Source organism: Lagopus leucura, unplaced genomic scaffold (genome assembly GCF_019238085.1).
Source record: "Lagopus leucura isolate 7727_CA_CO unplaced genomic scaffold, USGS_WTPT01 Super-Scaffold_100026, whole genome shotgun sequence".
In the NCBI taxonomy this organism is placed as follows: Eukaryota; Metazoa; Chordata; class Aves; order Galliformes; family Phasianidae; genus Lagopus; species Lagopus leucura.
Genome location: NW_024962277.1, coordinates 2,361,502 through 2,379,416, shown reverse-complemented (window position 1 = coordinate 2,379,416; position 17,915 = coordinate 2,361,502). Strand labels below are relative to the sequence as shown.

Genomic DNA, 17,915 nt, shown 5'->3' with positions numbered 1-17,915 from the left:
TCTCCCGCATATCAAGGACCCTTTTTCCCCCGAACCATATCACAAAGACAGACAGAAAATGCCAGCAGAATAGGATTCCCCCCTCCCTTTCCCTGCTCACATTTTTACCTCCATTATGATGATAATTCCGCTCCCGCGAAACTTTTCTCCTTCCCTTCCCGAACCGTATTTCGTTCCCCCGCTCCCACAGGGCCCCCACTGGACGCTCCGGCCTTTGTCTTCCCATTAGGACGCTTCGCCCGCAGCAGCTCCGGGGGTCTCCCCGACCCTCCATCGGAAAATCCCCCCGCGCCCCGCGGCGATCCGGCGCTGCGCCCACCGCCGCTCCTGGCGCTGCCCCCCCGGCCAACCCCGGCGCCCGCCGACCCCATGCAGCCTCCGGGGTTCGACGAGGGGACCCCAGCCCCGCATACAGGCACGCAGCGGGGGCAAAAGGCACGGCAGGTGAGCAGTGCCAAGCTAGGGGCTGAGGCGCGGCGACATTTCCCAAACCATTCGTTCGGGCTGAATCGCCCAGTGCCACGAAATTCGTATTTCACTGTTTCTTTTCTAGCTATAACAACGACTAGTTGAGGCTTGTGCCTCTCCCAGCTCCTCTGCCGGCTCTCTTAGTTGCAGGTGCACAGCCTGAAAGACTGAGTTTGGGAAGGGAGACTGGGGAGAAGAGACACGAGGTTAGTAAAAAAAACAGGCTGGTCAACGCAAAAAATTAAAATAAAATTTAAAAAAAAAGTCAGTCCAGCACCAAAGAGTGGAAGAAAAACCAATAGGAATATTTAATATCCATAATTGACACCACAAAGCGCTCCCCCAGCCCACCCCACCTTCCTCGGGGTCCGGTGGCAGAGGAGCGGCGCGGAGCTGCGGGCAGAGGAGCCCCGTTCCCAGCGCCGGGGATGCGAGCGTGTGTTGTGTTGGTATAATATCAATTCATTTAAAATATGAAAGTCAAGTCGCGTAGACTGTGACAGCAACCGTAACAAAAGGTGCAAGCAACAGACAATGTGATGTGCTTGTACAGATATTGTAATGATGCAAATGAAGTGGAGGGGACGAGCTGCCTTATTATGTACATAAATACACAGTGGCTCGCCGTGCCATCCTTGAATGCAGGAGAGTGAGAGAGAGAAGGGGAGGGAAAGAAGGGAGAGAGGAAAAGAGAGGGAGGGAGGGAGGGAGGAAGGGAGGGGGAAAGGAGGGAGGCAAAAAAAAAAAAGGGCTCAGCTCGAGAAGTGCCGCCAGTTCGAAGCAGAGCGCTCCTCGGGCAGCCCCTCCGCCGGCTGCGCGCACCCACGGGCGGGGGAGGACCGGCGGCCGGAGCCCCCTCCCCAGCCCGAAGGGGAGAGCGGGCGCTCCGCAGGCAGCGGGCGGCGATCCGCGGCGGGAGGCAGGCAAGGTAAGGGCGTGCGGCTCCGCAGCGATCCGCGTCCCTCCGCCCGGGGCGGTTTTCCCCGGGGAACAGAGCGGGGCGGTTTGGTAAAGAACGAAAAAATCCCCGCGTCCCTCCCCGGCCTCCTCCTCCCGCAGCCCCGGCTGGAGGCACCGCAGAGCCGCGGGGCTGTGCTGCTCTGCCCGGCGGTGCCCTGCGGGGAGCGGGGCCGCCCTCGTTCGCTTTTCTTTTCCTTTTTTTTTCCTTTTTCTTTTTCTTTTTTTTTTTTTTTTTTTTTTTTTTCCTCTCCTCGGCACCCTGTGGGGAGCGGGGCCGCCCTCGTTCGCTTTTCTTTTCCCTTTTTCTCCCCCCCCCCCCCCAGCTTTTCTTATTATCACCGCGCTAATTATTTAAATCTCCATCTTTGAAAGTTTGCATTTCACCCAGGGCAGCCACTTTCCCGGAGCAAAGGGTGTGTGTGTGTGTGTGTGTGTGTGTGCGGAACCCCTCGCCCCCTCCCCGCATCCTATATCTCCCCGCTCCCATTGTTGGCAGATTTGGACAGCAAACACAAAGATGCGGGGTTTGTTCTGCCCGGAGAGAGCACCTGCCCGCCGGGAGCCGCCCGGCCCAGTCCCGTGCGGCAGCTTTATGGGGCTTTGCATGATTTAGAATTACCCCAGCACGGCCCGCTCCTCTCTGCTGCTCTTCCACCGCTCTCTCTCTCTCTTTTTTTTTTTTTTTTTTTGGTGCATGTGCAAAGTCCCCCTCTTTATCCGCCTTTTGCTTTGGGGTGCCGAGGCTGGAAGGCAATAGGGGAAAAAAAAAAAAAGGTATAGCCAACAGGAGCGTGGATTTGAGGCGATTTCAATAAGAAAAGCGATTTCCATCAGGGAGGTGCGGGGTTCTCTGTCCGGGGATCGTTCTCCCCGAGAGCATCTTTATGAATTAAAAGCAATTAAAAAAAAAAGAAAGAAAGAAAGAAAGAAAGAAAGGGAAAAAAAAAAAAAAAGGAAGAAAAAAACTGTCGGAAGTGTCAGCCCGGTTCGGCCGCTCCGCAGGCGGTGCCAGACCCGCTGCGCTGCGGGGAAAGCAGTGCGACCTGCGGGGCACCTCCTGCGGCGGCAGAGGCCGAAATCACCTTAAAAAGGAAAAAAAAAAAAGGGAAAAAGGGAAAAAAAAAAAAGAAATCCAGCTGGCTCCTGAGAACGAAATCTTTCGAGGCAGCGGCTGAATTTTTTTGGTATACCTTTCTCCGGATGAACGTGTCCGCGTGAAGCCCCCCGCCCGCGTTCTGCTTTGGGAACGTGCACAAAAGGCGGTGACGGGGGGAGGGCGGTGGGGTTTGTGCTCTTTATCCGTGGGCAAAGTGAGGGGAAAGTGAGGGCAGAGAGGAGGTGAAGTTGTGCGCGGCCGTGGAGGGGCACGGGGGGACCCGAGGTTCCCACGCTGGAGGACAAACCTTTGTGGGGTTGGCGGGGGAGGTGAGAGGGACAGCAAGGTGGCTTCTGTGAGATTCAGGGGGGAAAAAAGGGGGCGAGAAAAAAGCAAAAGAGGTTATTTCGTGGTTTATTCCCCGAGCCGTGTTTGTTTTTTGCTTTTTGTTGTTGTTGTTTTTTTTAATGCTGCCTAAATCGTGTCTTGTGGTTAAGAGGTAACTGTGTCATTTTATAACCCTATTAGCAGCCATTAATATGTGCTGGTAATGCACACGGGACGGGGGTGAAGGGCGGGCCCCCCCCCCCCCACAGAGATAAAAAAGAAAAGCAGAGGGAAAAAAATACCGAAAAATTAAAAAAGCAAGAAAGAAAAAAAAAAGAGGCGGAAAGAGAATAATCCTCCACCCCGCCCCACCCCTCAGAAAAGATAAAATGGGGGGGTGAGGGGGAGAGAGGAGGAAAGAGCCCCAGTCCGGGCATGTAAATAAATACTGCGATATTTGTTTTCTGGCTTCGCGTCTGCCCGGGCAGAGGTGTCAGCTCCATCGCTAACTGTTGCTAAAACACGGCGCCGTCTGCCCCCCCCCCGGAGCGATGTGACATCACTTGTCAATCACATCCAGAGGACCAGTTGTGCAGCCAGCGCTGGGAAATCTCCCTTATTACAAGAAATAATAATAATGGGACGGCAATAAGAAAATAAAGTTGATAAAAGTGAGGCCGGATATCAGTTAAAAAAAAAAAAGAGAGAGAAAGAAAAAAAAAAAAAAAAAAAAAAAAAAACAGGAGAAAAGGGAAAAGAAGGAGAATGGGGAGAGAGCGGGAGCTGCGGGGCTCGGCTGCCCGCGGAAGGGGCTGCGGAGCGGAGCGCAGCCGGCTGCCCGCATTGCCCTGCGCGGCGCTCCCCGGGGGAAACTCATTTATCCGTTCCGTTTCCAGCCTCGGACCCGCAGCTCGGTCACCGGCATCGGGGATGCGAGATAGGAGGGAAAAAGAAAAAATAAAATAAAGCATAAAAAAATGAAAAATGCTCCAAGGAATGCTCGGTAGGAATCCTCACTATTGAGGAACCCTGTTCTGTGGAGTTGAAATCCGGCTTCTCCCCGCCGGAGCGCTCGTTCGTTTTGCGGGGGGTTCAGGGAGGGGGATGCGGGGCTTTGGGCGCTCCGGGAGGCGCCGGGACAGCGGGACCCCCCGGGCGGGGCCGGGCTCGGGGCAGAGCGTCCGGAGCCGGAGCCCGTTCGGCCCTTTTGTTGTGCTTCTCCCTCCGGCCCCGGGGTAACCCGAGCCGGGGGCTTCGGGGAGAGAGCCCTAGGCGGGCAGCTCCGGGGTCTGCGTCGCCATAAATCAAGCCGCCTGATTAATCTTTACAATTTGTCTTTTAAAACAAACACGAACGAATTATCAGCTCGTTAACTGCGATTTTATCACCTGCGTAAAACAAACAGCCCCCCCCCTGCCCCCCCCCCCCCCCCCAAAAAAAAAAAAAAAAAAAAAGGAAAAGAAAAAGAAAAGAAAACCCGCAAAACTCGGCCTCGTGCCGATGGCAGCCGAGCAATAATTAAAACATCTGTAGTAATCATCATCGGAGCGCTGGGCACGGCCGGGGGCTGCGGCCCTTCTCGGGCAGGGGGATGCCTGCACCCGGCCCGGCTGTACTGCGAACAGAGACCTACCTGCGAGCGGCCGCTTTGGTTCCTACTCGCCCTTTTTAGAAAATAGTCATAATAACAGAAGGAAAGTCTCGGTTTGGGGATATCTATCTGGTTTTGGTAGAGTTATTTCTGTCCGTGGAAAGAAAATACCTTCAGCCGTAGAAGGAGAAGCCGGATTTTTAGAAAGCTCCTCTGTTCTCGCTCTGCCTTTTAACTTTCCTTTTTTTTTTTTTTTTTTTTTTCTTCCTTCTTTTTTTTTTTTTTTTTTTTTTTCTTCTTTATTTTCCCCTCGCTTTGTTTCCCTTTCCTCCTCCCTGGCAGCTCCGGCCCCAGGCGCCCCGGGCACGGGGGCACTTTGCCCTCTCCAGCCTCTACCGCCTCCCATCCAGTGGGCCGCTCCCGTCCTGCCCGGCCTGGGGCCCCCCGAGCCCGGTTTGGGTCCGGGAGGCGGCAGAGGAAGGGCTGCGGGGATGGGGGTGCTCCACAGCCCCTCCCGGGGCCTCTCGTAGGGGACAGCGGGTGGGGAGCGGGCAGGAGCGAGGGAGCCCCGCTTCGCTCGAGCAGCGCAGAGAGGAAAGGGAGGTTTTTATTATTATTACCGTCGTTATTATTATTATTATTGTTATTATTTTTTAAAAGCAAGTTCATTTCCTGGCGAATTTGGCAGTGGCGGTGACGTCAGAGCCCCGGCGTCGTAGTGACTGGGGCGGTCGGGCCGGGGGGGGTCGCGGCTCCCAGCGCTGCCCGGGGGGGTTCGAGCCGTGCTCCCCTCGCCGCCTCCTCCAGGCACCCCGGGTCGGCCGCGCCGTCGGGTCGGAGCCGCTGCCGTTGCCCGGCGGGCTTTGCTCCACGATTTCCTCGCTCGGAGACTTCAGCGCTCGTTTCCCTTTTCCTCCGAAAGCAGAGGTTTGAGGAACGGGAAGGCAGCGTCTGTGCATCGGGACCTGCGGCAGCTCCGATAGCGCGGCGGGCGTCTGGCTGCGACTTTCCCTGCGTCGGTTTTGGTCTTGTGTTGGTTTTGTTCTGTTTTGTTTTCCTTTCCTGCCCCAAAAGCGGATGGGTCCCGAGGCGCTTTTCGGGAAGACTCGGAGCTGAGCCCCGCTGCGGCCGCGGCACTCCCGCCGTGCGGGGCAGCTCCTGGGCACGCACGGCCCGAAGCGCGGGGGTGACTGCGAATAATGAAACCGTTTAAAGAACCGAGGGGGGAAGGAAAATAAAAGGCAGAGCTGCGGCGCCGCAGCCCCACCGGGAGGGACACGACGCGGACCGCTCCCGGGAGCGCTGCCCTGCCCCGAGCCCGGCCGAGCGCTGCGGACGGGATCCGGCCGTGCCCGCTCGAAGTGGAGCCTCGCGTTTGTTTCTTTTTGCCGTTTTCCAACTAACGTGATGCCATCAGCGACCGCGCTGGGATCCGTCCCGCTGTGCCCCGTTCGAGGGGGGGGGGAAGCCGTGCCGCCTCCATCTCCCCGGTGCCGGCCTCCATCCCCGGCCCCACGCATCCCGGCGGCAGCGCATCTCCGCGCCCGGGCACCCCTGACGGAGCCGCCCCCGGCGCCGAACCCTTCCCGCCCCGATCCCCCCCCCATCCCCACGCACCCAGCCGGGACCCCCCTATTCCGCCGTCCCCGCCCCACAGGGGCGTGCAGAGCCCGGGTGGGGAAAGCCCCCACGGCGCTGCTGGGCGAGGATGCTGCGGGCGGGGGCAGGGGGCGGAGGAGGGGGTCCGCGCCGCGCCCCCCCGGGCCGGCTCCGTTTGGGGCCGGGGGTGCGGTTGGGGGCGGTGTGGGGCGGCGGGATTGGCTGGCCCGGCCGCCGGCCCTGCGCGCCCCGGCCCGTCTGCGGCGCCGCGGCCAGCTGGCGCCAGCGCTCATATAGGATGCGCGGGGATGGGACCGAGCCGGCCAGAGCCGCGGCTTTGCCATCTGAGTAACACCCTCCATCCAACCTCCCGCTCTCCTCCTCCCGCGCTCGCTCGGCTTTTCCCCCCTTCTCTCTCCCTCTCGTTCTCCTCTCTCCCGCAGCCTCCGAGCGGGCACCCGCCGCCTCTCTGCCTCCCGCCCCGGGTAAGTGTGAGGCGCGGGGGGGCATCGCCGCTTTCCCCCTCCTCCCACCCTTCTGTCCCCGATCCTTTTCTCCTCCGTCCCTCGTTTTCCTTTTGTGTCAGCCCAAGTTCTCGCTGGGACTCTATGGGATCTGCCGTCCTTCCTTCCCCCTCTCCCCTTTTGAAGCCAGCTGGAAAAACTCCTGTTGACGTTTGTAGCGAGAGGGCTGGGGGGGGAGGGAGGGGGGAAAGGAAGCTTTTGGATTTTTTTTTTTTTTTTTTTAAAGTTCGAAATGAGATCTGTTTATTTAGTGACGGGAGGGCGCAGGGTGAGGAGTCGGGGGAGCAGATATTTTAGGAAGGGGGAGGGGCTCGGCCGCCACCTCCCTATACATTTAGGGGGGACCCGCTCACCCCGTATCTCTTACAGGTGCTGCCCCGCCATCCGCCCGCGGACAGAGGGACGCGTTGACTCCGGGGCCCACCCTGCATCCTCCCGAGGGCGATCTTCGGACACCCGACGGCTTTCTCCTAAACAATCGCCCGTCTGCTAAACACCCCCGGTACCTCCGCCTGCCGACCCCGACCGCCGCTCGCCGCTGCCCCGCGGGTGGGCGGGAGGGGAGGCCCGAGGCCATGGAGGTGGCCACGGACCAGCCTCGCTGGATGACCCACCACGCCGTGCTCAACGGGCAGCACCCCGAGAGCCACCACCCGGGACTGGCTCACAACTACATGGAACCAGCGCAGCTCCTACCTCCAGACGAAGTCGACGTCTTCTTCAACCACCTGGATTCCCAGGGCAACCCTTACTACGCCAACTCTGCCCATGCCCGGGCCCGGGTCTCTTACAGCCAGGCACACGGTAAATGAGCATCCCGCTCCTCGGCCCCTTCCCCAGCTCTGCCCGTTCCGACGTGTGGGTGGGGAGATGTTCTTGCGGCCGCTCCGGTGTGTCGGGGCCAGGGGGGAAAGGCGATGGAAGGAAATAGAACAGAAAGGGAGGCACGGGTAAATTTTAACCCTAGCGATGACCGGGCATTGGCGGAGAGGAGGGAAAGAAGGGGAGGGTGAGAAAGGAAGGGGAAATAGTGTGTGCGGAGGCTCAAACTTCTCAGACACGGCTGCTTCCCGGATGCAAAATACGAACAGATTCGAATCGGCAATGGATTTTACCTGGGGTGTTTGTAGGATCTGAAGAGAGAGCGCTGTGGCAGCTCGGAAGACAGCACAGAAGGGGGTTTGCTGCTTGCTGTAGAGTGGGGTGGGGTGGAAACGGGGGGGGGGTCCTTTGCTTCTTCCCCGGCTGGCTCTATTTCTCCGAGTTTTCCCCGGGTGGTTGGGGTCTCCCTCGGAGGGCATGCAGATAAGGGGCTGTTTGCAGACTGTGGGTGCTGCTCTCTGTGCTGGGAAATCTCTCCCCGCTCTGGCTCCCCTGCAGCTCTCTGGGCCGCGAGTTGGGATGTTTCACTGATCCCTGACGCTCTTGTGTCCCTACAGCCCGCCTGACCGGGAGTCAAATGTGCCGGCCTCATCTTATCCACAGCCCCGGGATCCCTTGGCTGGACAGCAGTAAGGCGGCACTCTCTGCCCATCACCACAACCCCTGGACCGTCAACCCCTTCACCAAGACCCCCCTGCACCCCTCGGCAGCCGGAGCACCCGGGGCCATCTCAGTGTACCCCGGCAGCAGCACGTCCAGCACCGCCTCCGTCTCGTCGCTCACCCCGGCCTCTCACTCGGGCTCCCACCTCTTCGGTTTCCCCCCGACCCCTCCCAAGGAAGTGTCTCCGGACCCCAACTCCACCAGCGCTGCTTCCCCTTCGTCCTCTGCTGGGGCCCGACAGGAGGACAAAGACAGCATCAAATACCAAGTGTCGCTGTCAGAAGGGATGAAGATGGAGAGCGCCAGCCCGCTCCGCAGCAGCCTCACCAGCATGGGGGCCCAGCCCTCCACTCACCACCCCATCCCCACATACCCCTCCTACGTGCCGGCTGCCCACGATTACAGCAGCAGCCTCTTCCACCCGGGAAGCTTCCTAGGGGGCCCGGCGTCCAGCTTCACCCCCAAGCCACGAAGCAAGGCCAGATCCTGTTCGGGTAAGCGGAGCACCCCTGCCATGCATTGATGCTATCCCTTGGGTGGGAGGACTAAATTTAGGGCCGTTGTGCTGCATGTGTGCGTGTCGTGGTTGGCTGTGCTTGCAGTATACAGTTGAAGCCGTAGGCGGCTGTAGTGCCGGGGTTTGTGCTAGCTCTCTTTGGGACAGAAGGGCAGGTGACTGCTTGGCCTCACCGTGCTGCATTTTTAAATGGAGCTTGTACCAGGCTTCCCTGGTGCCATCGTGCTGGCAGCGGCTGCTGAGCCCTGGGGCACTCGGATGGGGCCGAGGGACAGGAGTGAGCGCGGAGTGAGCGGCGCAGCAGATCGCACTACAAAGAAGGATTTATATGGGGAAGAATGTCAAACAGCCCCCGGCAGGCTGTGGCCCCCGAGGGCTCACGTTCTCCCGAAGTGGTTAACCCCCCACCCCCCCCCAGTTCCACGTGGGGACTTTCTGCTCAGAGTTGTTTCCCCTTTGATAATTTTTCACGTCTCCTCTTCAATAAGAGAGAAGGCCCCAGCGCAGGGTGAAAGCGAAACTTCCCCGGCCGCTCCATGCCGGCCCTATTTCCTTCACATTTAAAGGAGCAAAAGTTCAAATATAGTTTACATACCAGTGCTAAAGACTAAGGTGTCCAGTCATCGCTAACTTACTGCAGCCCGACCAGAAAACACTGCTTCTTTCTGATCCACACATCTCTGCTCCGTAGTGCAGAGCTTTCCACAGATCTGCCTCGCATTTCTACCTGGCAGTGCAGTTCCAAATCAGCAAACTGCGACGGTTGAAATGCTGATTGCGCTTTGAAATGACCCCAGTTGTACAACCAGGCATAGAATTATGGACATTTCTGTAACTCTGACCTTCCTGCTTTAAAATCAGCCATCAGAAGGAAAAGATGTACGATGTATTTCAATACGGTGTACTGGTACTGAATTAAGATAGCCCTTGAAAATTAGCAACCGTGTAAGCTGTTGTGTGTGTGTTCTTAAATATCATTGAATACACCACATGCAATTATTTTTAAAGCAATTCAGAAACGTGCTCCTTTACGAGTTTTGCAACAAAAGCATCAGACACTTCACAGCCTCACCAGCTCCAATTCAAACGGCCCCTCTGAAGGGAACACCACAGTCACTACTTAAATGCAGTTGCTGCTACATGCATGCATTCTTTTAGCGGTGCACAGCGCAGTAAGAAGATGCAATTAGCAGCCTGAGCCCCTGACTTACAAACAGACCCAAGGCCCCCATCTCTGAAGATAACCGGATCTCGAGGAGCTTTTTATTTTATCCTGTGGTCACCGGCAGCTTTATTAAATGGGGGAAGCCTGGGGCTCCGTTGTTTGTTTTTCCTTTTTTTCCTGCAAGGGAGCCCCCCGTGCTGGGGGGAACTGGGGAAAGTTCGTGACCACCCGGTGTTTTTGTAGGAAAGCTCAGGCTCACGACACGGCGACTCCGGCAGCTTCCTGCCCAAGGAGGGACAAAAGCTCCAAGCGCAGCACTGAGAGCTCCCCTCATTTTTCACCGTGTTGTTTAAAAGCCACCCACTCCCTAGATTAAAGGAGGCACAACCCCGCTGAACTCGGCGTGGCCTGCTGCAGTTATTAGCAAAAGGAGAATTTCCTCTCCGCTTAAACGCTGTAGGATTTGCATACACTATATGAAGAGATTTCTATATTAAGCAGACCTGCCCTCGAACCGTCGGAGGCGAATGAACTTCTAGCAGAGAGTTCTCTGAGGCACAGACACACGTAGGAGCTGCATGCTGGGTTTCTGTAGGGCCGCTCTGCCATGCCGTGGTTCCCATGTTGTGCTGAAGCACAAAGCAGTAACATGGGTAGCTGCTCCGCACTACATCTAGGGGGAAAAAAAGACAGAAAAGGACTTTTTTACAATAATTCCCAGTGTCAGTGCTGGAACTGAAGTTTCTGAAAGATCAGTATTGTGCCTTTGGAACAAAATTCATAACCGAGCCTTTGGCACGCCGTGTCTATTCCCAACCTGCTCAGCTTTGCTTTCCTGCCTGGTAGTGTTTGCAGCAAACAGAGCAAGCCCAGAAGAGGAGGTCTTTCTGCTTAGATTTAATTCTAGGAAACCCATTTCTTTGGTTCCTTTTTATCTTTTGTTGTTGTTGTTTGTTTTACGTCTTGTGTGTTCACAGGTGTGTGTGTGTGTGTGCATGGCAGAAGGCACAGCCCGAGCACCGCAGTGCTGTGGGTGCGGGAGGGAGCTCTTGTTTTCCCAGCACCAACACCGGCTCAGTCCTTCCCTCCCCACGGGGAGCAGGAGCTGATCCCTGCTGGTGGCACGCACTACTGGCGGTGCTCTCGAGGTCCCCGCTGCATGCGCTGCGCGCCCCTGCTGTCTGCCCCTGCTTGAGCTAACGCGGTTTTGACTTTTGGAAAACGCCTAAAGGACAATGCAAAAAGCTTTTGTGAATTTGTTTTTAAAGAAAGAAATCCGGTTTCTTCGTGTTTCCATTTAGAAGGCAGAGAGTGTGTGAACTGTGGAGCAACCGCTACCCCTCTCTGGAGAAGAGACGGCACCGGGCATTACCTGTGTAACGCCTGCGGGCTCTACCACAAAATGAACGGTCAAAACCGACCTCTCATTAAACCCAAACGAAGGCTGGTAGGTGTCTTTGACTTTCCTTGGGTTGGGGGATACATGTGGCAAAGGGACCACACGCAGGCACGAGCCTGATGCGTCCTACCGTGCTCGGCCCCATAGTCACAGCAGGGTCAGGCCATGCCTGGGGGCAGATCCCTCCCACCCCCCCAACGTGCCCTGAGCCCCCAGCCGAGCTTCTGCGCGGCCAGGCCAGCGGGAGATCGGGTATCCGTCTCCCCGTTTATCCTCAGATGACAGCTTTTAATTTAATTCCTCATTCATTTGGCCTCTTGGGACGTTTTGGGAGCGAAAGGGTTATGAGCGTGAATGTTCTCCACCGTGTGCTTAAAAAAAAAAAAAAAGAAAGAAAAGTTCCAGCTCCAAAAAGCAAAACAAATCAGATGAGTCAAAGCTACTGCTCCCTACTTCATAATTATTTGTATGAAAGCCATGAAGTAATTTTCACTCTTATATTCTCTGGCAATACTAATATTGGTTCCCTCCCCAGACAATCCCCTACTGTTTAAAAAAAAAAAAAAAAAAATCCTATTATTTTTCCATGGAGTCACCTATACTTTGTATTTTCATTTGAGCCATTTAAAAAAAATGTCCTTTCTGAGCTCCTGGTAGTAGTTTCCTATCCGGATATCTGTACGTTAAAGATAAGGAAACTTTGTGTATCTGTTTCCTGACTCTAAAAGCTTTAGAGAGTTTCTATAGGCGAGCCTTGCCAGTCATGCTCGCTGTTTTGAAATTTCTAATACACTCTATTCCACAAATAAGGCGTAAAATGCTAAGAATAATAAATATATTTTTTTGGAGCTTTGTGATTTATGGTGCCTAAGTCCCTCAGCTACTCGTGGGCACGTTTCAATGAGGTTTGGAGAGCAGAAAATTGGCACCGCTGCTCTGACGCTGGGATGAGATGCAGAAGATTTGTCGTGAGTCAGAATTTCAGCTATGCAGGCTGCTTAGTGACTGACACACAGAAAAATGTTAAGACAACAGTGTAACATTATCGACTCCCAGGCTCAAGTACTTTGCAGTCTGAATGGGACAGGCCGTAGAGCCCAGCAGTATCAGTGAGCCGCGTCCCGGCCACAAACACAGCACTCCACCTTCCCCTGTGCTGGGAGAGGGTTGCACTTCTTTTTCTGTACTTACCCCACTGCAAGCAGACAGAGAGCTTTTCTCTTCGTTTGGTTGTTTGTTGTTGTTGTTTTAATTGATTTACAGCTTTGTTTATTGCCCCTTTTTCCACTGTAGTTTGCTTGTTTGCAGAGGAGAGATGGCCATCTTTGGGAATGCGTTCATCTGACATGCAATAGCAAAGCCATCATTAATGTCAGTGCTCGGAGGTCTGGCATTAATTGTGTTTGGGTTGCATGAGCGTACTTGCAGTAGGGGGTACCCCTTCTCTTTGCCTTCGGCCTGTTCTCACAAGCGAGCGGGGGCTGAAATATACAAGTCCCAGAGGGCTGATTCCTGCTTTAAGCTGCTAAGCCGTCCACCACTTTGGGAAAGTTACATAGCCGGAGTGTAAAATCAGTGAGTGCCTACAAACCCAGCGCTGCCCTTCTGCGAGCCGGGTCGGTCAGTGCTCAGCGCTCTCATACAGAAAGGCCAAACGCTGGGACATCGCCGTCGGCTCGCAGAGGTGCTCAGTGCTTAAAGCAAACCTCGCTGCCGCTTCACCGCGTGGTTCTGGTGGCTAATTGCAGAAATACCTAGAGAGCAAGGCCCTGGGGAAATTAACGCCATTTATGTGCGTTAGTAAGCAAACTGCACTAATTTAAGAAAATATCGAGTCCTCTCCTTTAATCCAATCGCACAAATTGAATTGTGTTCTGCCTGCTTCCGGAAGCAGAGCTGCAGCTTTCTTATACAAAATTATTTCCCAGAATTTGGGGTGCCACTGACAGCGCTTCCATCCAACGAGCAGCGTGTTGTCGTAGGGCCTGCTAGAGAAGGGCAGAAATCACCCGCTGCCTGCTGTTCCGCTCTTCCTGCTCTTGTTCTGGGAGGTGGGTGAATGTTTGGGATATTTTTGCCCCCCCTCCGCCCTGGTTTCGGCAGAACAATGCTGTTTAAATGATCCTTTTATATTTTTTTAAAGATGGTTGGCTGAGGGCTTGTCAGCCCAGAGACGGAGTAGGGACAGAGGCGGCAGCTGGGTCAGCGCAATCATTGCTGCGAGGCATGAAATTTGGTTTGCTAAATATTTAAAGAAAGTTGGAGCCAGTTTTGTTTTCTCCCTTTCACTTGTAAATGGAAACTGAATTTTCAGTGATGGCTCTGATAAATACTGCACCCAGCTAAGCAATGCGGTTGGTTTTCTTTTGTGGACATCTTTAAAGGGACAGAGGAGGTGAAGAGAAAAAAAAAAAATCACATTCTTTAAGATCATTACCTTTTTTCAAACCCTACACTGGCACTGACTTAGGTTGGTCACTTAAGAAAAAGGGGAGGGGGGGGGGGAGAAAGAAAAATAATTTTCCTGAGACATTCTAGAATCCTGCAAAGGGAAACCTTGAGCAAATCAAACATCGATTTCCCCCTCCTAAAATTTTTTGTTCGGGGAGTTGAAGAGACGCATTGTTTCCTCTGCACACATGGTGCCATGGGGCTCAGTGCTGCAGCCTGCATAGGAGAATACGTGCATTAAACAAAAACCCAACGGCCACAGCATGCGAAACTGACAGGAGCTTTCGTTCAGCCCCAACGCTCTGCAAAACCTCAGTATAGATCTGCCCAACCTAAATATCGAGCCCAAGTTGACCTTTCTCATGATCCCCCCCCCCCCTCCTGCTGATAGATTTTTAATTTTCTCTCTCTTTTGGTTAGTCAGCGGCCAGGAGAGCAGGGACGTGTTGTGCCAACTGTCAGACAACCACCACGACCTTATGGCGACGCAACGCCAACGGGGACCCGGTTTGTAATGCCTGCGGACTCTACTATAAACTGCACAATGTGAGTATTTGCTCATCTCATGTGTCGCGGGGATTGATGTCTTAACTGCGCGCTGTACACTGGGCTTTTATTGGTTTTGGGGGGTTTGGTTGTTGTTTTATCCCTTCCCTCATCTCTAAGGTTCCCCTGGGGAGTGACAGCCATTCTTTGTCGGCATAGTGATGCTAAGTTCGGTGACATTACAATGTATGAGCTTGGCTTCTAACGCTTGGGCAAAGCAGGCAGAATTGAGCATGACACTTGGTTTTAACTAAGCGAGTTTTGTGCATCTTTTGGCCATTGGAAATGGGCTGTGTGCAAGAATTGATCCCAATGGAGCATCTTCGTTTTGATTTCAAAATAATAATGCATCTAAGGCTTTGTGTTACTGTCATTTGTTTAAAAAGAAATTTGTTCCAAGCAGGAATCACTTGTCCTGTTGTACAGTTATTTAGACTACAGGTAACTGAGGTTATTGGTCTTGGGTTGCTCACGTCTTAGGTCTGAATTTAGGTCAACGTGTGCCTCCTGGTTTGATCTCATTCTCTTAGGAAATGAATGACTGAGGGCAAGCCTACGGGAAAGAGAGTCATCGGCTGCCAAATTCAGTTCAATTTGTTTTTCATGTCTAGGGTTTTTTTGTGTGTGTGGTTTTATTAAACAAACCAATATAAACAAGTTCTGCAGAGAGAAACACCATTTTTTTTCTTTTTTTCTTTTTTCTTTTTTTTTTTTTGGCCAGAAAAAGGTCTCCATCCAGGAAAAACACATGGGGGCTGTCCAAATATTTTCATTTTTGCACAATAAAGTCATTTTGTCGGCATGAGCCTGATTTTCTCATTTCTTGCAGGTGAACAGGCCTCTGACCATGAAAAAGGAAGGAATTCAGACCAGGAATAGGAAAATGTCCAACAAATCAAAGAAAAGCAAGAAAGGCTCCGAGTGTTTTGAGGAACTGTCCAAGTGCATGCAAGAGAAATCGTCTCCTTTCAGCGCTGCTGCCCTTGCTAGTCACATGGCACCTATGGGGCATTTGCCACCTTTCAGCCACTCTGGACACATCCTACCAACACCTACCCCCATCCACCCATCTTCCAGCATCTCATTTGGACATCCGCACCCATCCAGCATGGTTACAGCCATGGGATAAAACCTGACGACCAAGAGACCCACCCAGAGATTGAGAACATGGGGCTTTACCTAAGACGACACCAAGTAAGAAAATGTTCTGCCAAGAGGAGAATGTAGGGATGGCAAAAAAGGGGATCTGTGCTCCCGTGTGGTTTAACTCTTCATGCTGGACTAAAACCTTGCAAGAGATGGGTCTTCTGCAGAAATGTGTAGTGGTGCCTGTAATGCACTTTGCCCCCTCAGGTATAAGGAAAAGAAGAACTCACCCGGTCGATATTCAGTTGTCTAGCAGAAAGCAAAAGGTGGCAGAAGCAGAAAGAAGAGGCTGGAACTGGCTTTCCTTTCTCTCTTTGTTATTACTGTGAATATTGTGAAGAGATATAAGCAGCCTCCCAGGATGGAATCGGCTCACTGGAAGCCACACATGCTGGATTTCTATTGTGGACTCTGTTTGGGGAGGGGGAAGAAAAAAAAAGAAAAAAAAAAAAAAAAAAGGATGTCTTTATAAAAACTTAATTTTTAAAATGAAATCAGACAGAAAGTCATATTTATTTTGCTCTTGTTTTCCACAAAAAGCCTCAACCCCTCTGAGTGCATGTTTTTGTGCTGTTGGTTGCAATGGCTACTACTCTGTATGAAAATCTGCCTTCGTAAATATGGGGAGGGACAATATTCAGTGGCCCTCCTGGATTTGCTCCATCTATCTTCCATACCAAAATATCCCCTAGGAAGGGAAGAAAGAGAGGGTGGGCAAAGCGAGAACTGTAGCCGCAGCATGGGATTTCAAAGCGCCCAAGACGATGATTATTTTTGACACAATTTCTTCTTTCATGTTAGGGAAAAGAATGACTTATTTTAAAAAACAACAACAACAAAACCCACACAACAGCCCCCCTCCCAGCTACCATATCATTCCTTGAACCAGACAGCTCCATCAGACTAACTGGTGGGAAGACGCTCCCGGAAGGCAGTCCTGCACTAGCGAGGGCTAAAATACCAAATCGCTGCAGCTAACATGCAGCAAAACAACAGAAAAAAATGGCAGGGCATAAACCCATCCAACTCACAGACTGCAGAAGTTGAAGCATTTTGTTCTGTTGTGTTGGCAGCTGTTGCTTAAAAAAATGCAGCTCAGCTCCTTGGGTAAACTTAGGGCAGCGCGGCAGCGGGTCCGCACGCAGCAAGGCAGCGCGTGCTGTCTCAGGCATCCAGCCCCCATGGACTTCGCAGGGAGGAAGGGCAGAAATGAGGTTGAGATCACTGGAGAGGGGAAAGGGAGAGACAATCAGTTTGAGCTTCACACATCCGTCAAACCCCAGACGCAGCGACAGCTGATGAGATGAGGGAAAGCGCCGTACGGCCGCCTTCCGTAGTGCGTTTTGTAAGAAAAGAGGAAAAAAAAGAGAAAAAGAAAAAAAACCTTAGAGCTCCCATTATTAAACCACGTTGTACGTAAATGATCGAAAACAAAGCTATTGCCAATGTGAAGTGTATTCTATTGATTGTTATGATCTGATGCCTCTCGTGAACACAAGCTCCAGTATAACATACAGTGTACATATTTAGCTATACTTCTGATGAAAATGCCCCAATGAGCAGAGGGGTTTGATAATGTAAACCATGTAAGCTTAACTCTGTGACAAGCTTCTTTCTTTCTTTCTTTCTTTTTTTTTTTTTAACTTTTAACTTTTTTGTTATTGATGGGGTTGTTTTTTTTTTTTTTTTTTTTTTTTTAATATTTTGGATCAAGCCAATTGTATCTTTACTGCAACAGTCCTGCTTTAAAGAAAGAAAAAACACAACAAAACAAATAAAAACAGATGTATGTTAATTTTCTTTTTCTAACCATGTAATTCGAAAATTTGGTAATGAATTAAGAACCAGGCAGACATGGAAAATCCTGCTTGCATCCTTTTCCTGGTCTGCGTAGGCATATAGGTGCACTTTGTAAAGAAGTGGAAACGAACGGGAAAACAAAAGCAGTTGGGAGAAATCACAAACCTTCTTAATCTACTGAGGGAAAAAAAGAATCGGATCCTTTTTACTTTCTACCTTTTACAATGGTACAGTTGTACATTATTTGTACCCGACTCAAATTTCGGTAGGATTTGTGCAGGGGGTGGGGAAGGGACGTGGGTGGAAGACAGGGATTACTGATACAGTTGACAAAGTGCAATATATTGTCGGTCACTGCAGCATAGACAATGGCAGTTGAGATTTAAATTATTTTGTACTTGTATCAGCATATTAAAAAAAAAAAAAATCTGCAGTATTTTCTGTTTTTATTTTAATTTTTTTATTTTGCTTATTTTTGGATTAGTGAACTAAGTTATTGTTAATTATGTACAACATGTTTATATATTGTCTGTAAAAAGCGTATGCTTTCCTCATATTCCTTCAAGGTGAATATTGCTAAGAATAATAAAATACCTTTTTTGTGAAATGACCCGTGCCCAGTTTTCTGTCACACGGGCTGCTTTCAGCAAGGAAAGGTTGAGTTGGCAAAGTCGTACTGTAGATGTGGAAAAGCATCCCAATGGGTTTCAGGGCAGAGCCTTTGTTAGACCAGGCACAGCTCGCTGTAGGCTCCCACTCCGGTGTGACAGGCAACACCACG

At 52.3% G+C, this 17,915-nt stretch overlaps 1 protein-coding gene and 1 long non-coding RNA gene across 3 annotated transcripts; one reads left to right on the top strand and one right to left on the bottom strand.

Annotated features, from left to right (window-relative positions):
• Positions 1 to 6,310: 6,310 nt before the first annotated feature.
• On the top strand, positions 6,311 to 17,741 carry GATA2 (GATA binding protein 2). Of its 2 annotated transcripts, none has more exons than XM_042880258.1 (6): positions 6,311 to 6,526; positions 6,935 to 7,369; positions 8,005 to 8,604; positions 11,094 to 11,239; positions 14,063 to 14,188; positions 15,018 to 17,741. In XM_042880258.1, exons 2-6 carry the CDS (start codon positions 7,141 to 7,143, stop codon positions 15,315 to 15,317), a joined length of 1,401 nt encoding a protein of 466 aa, XP_042736192.1. In that variant the 5' UTR covers positions 6,311 to 6,526; positions 6,935 to 7,140; the 3' UTR covers positions 15,318 to 17,741. The 2 variants fall into 2 exon arrangements, with proteins under 2 accessions (XP_042736192.1, XP_042736193.1); XM_042880259.1 differs by lacking the exon at positions 6,311 to 6,526 and adding an exon at positions 6,826 to 6,833.
• Positions 9,877 to 15,739, bottom strand: LOC122184907. Its single transcript, XR_006180673.1, has 3 exons — positions 15,565 to 15,739; positions 12,383 to 12,532; positions 9,877 to 10,465 (listed from the first exon to the last, which is right to left on the bottom strand). It is a non-coding gene; the product is annotated as an uncharacterized LOC122184907 (long non-coding RNA).
• Positions 17,742 to 17,915: the final 174 nt, after the last annotated feature.

What these genes read in the sequence shown, in the direction of transcription:
- GATA2 (XM_042880258.1), top strand. Translation starts at nt 7,141, where the DNA reads ATGGAGGTGGCCACGGACCAGCCTCGCTGGATGACCCACCACGCCGTG. An exon ending in CTCTTACAGCCAGGCACACG is followed by an intron (nt 7,370 to 8,004) that starts GTAAATGAGCAT and finishes GTGTCCCTACAG; the next exon opens with CCCGCCTGACCGGGAGTCAA. An exon ending in TTAAACCCAAACGAAGGCTG is followed by an intron (nt 11,240 to 14,062) that starts GTAGGTGTCTTT and finishes TCTTTTGGTTAG; the next exon opens with TCAGCGGCCAGGAGAGCAGG.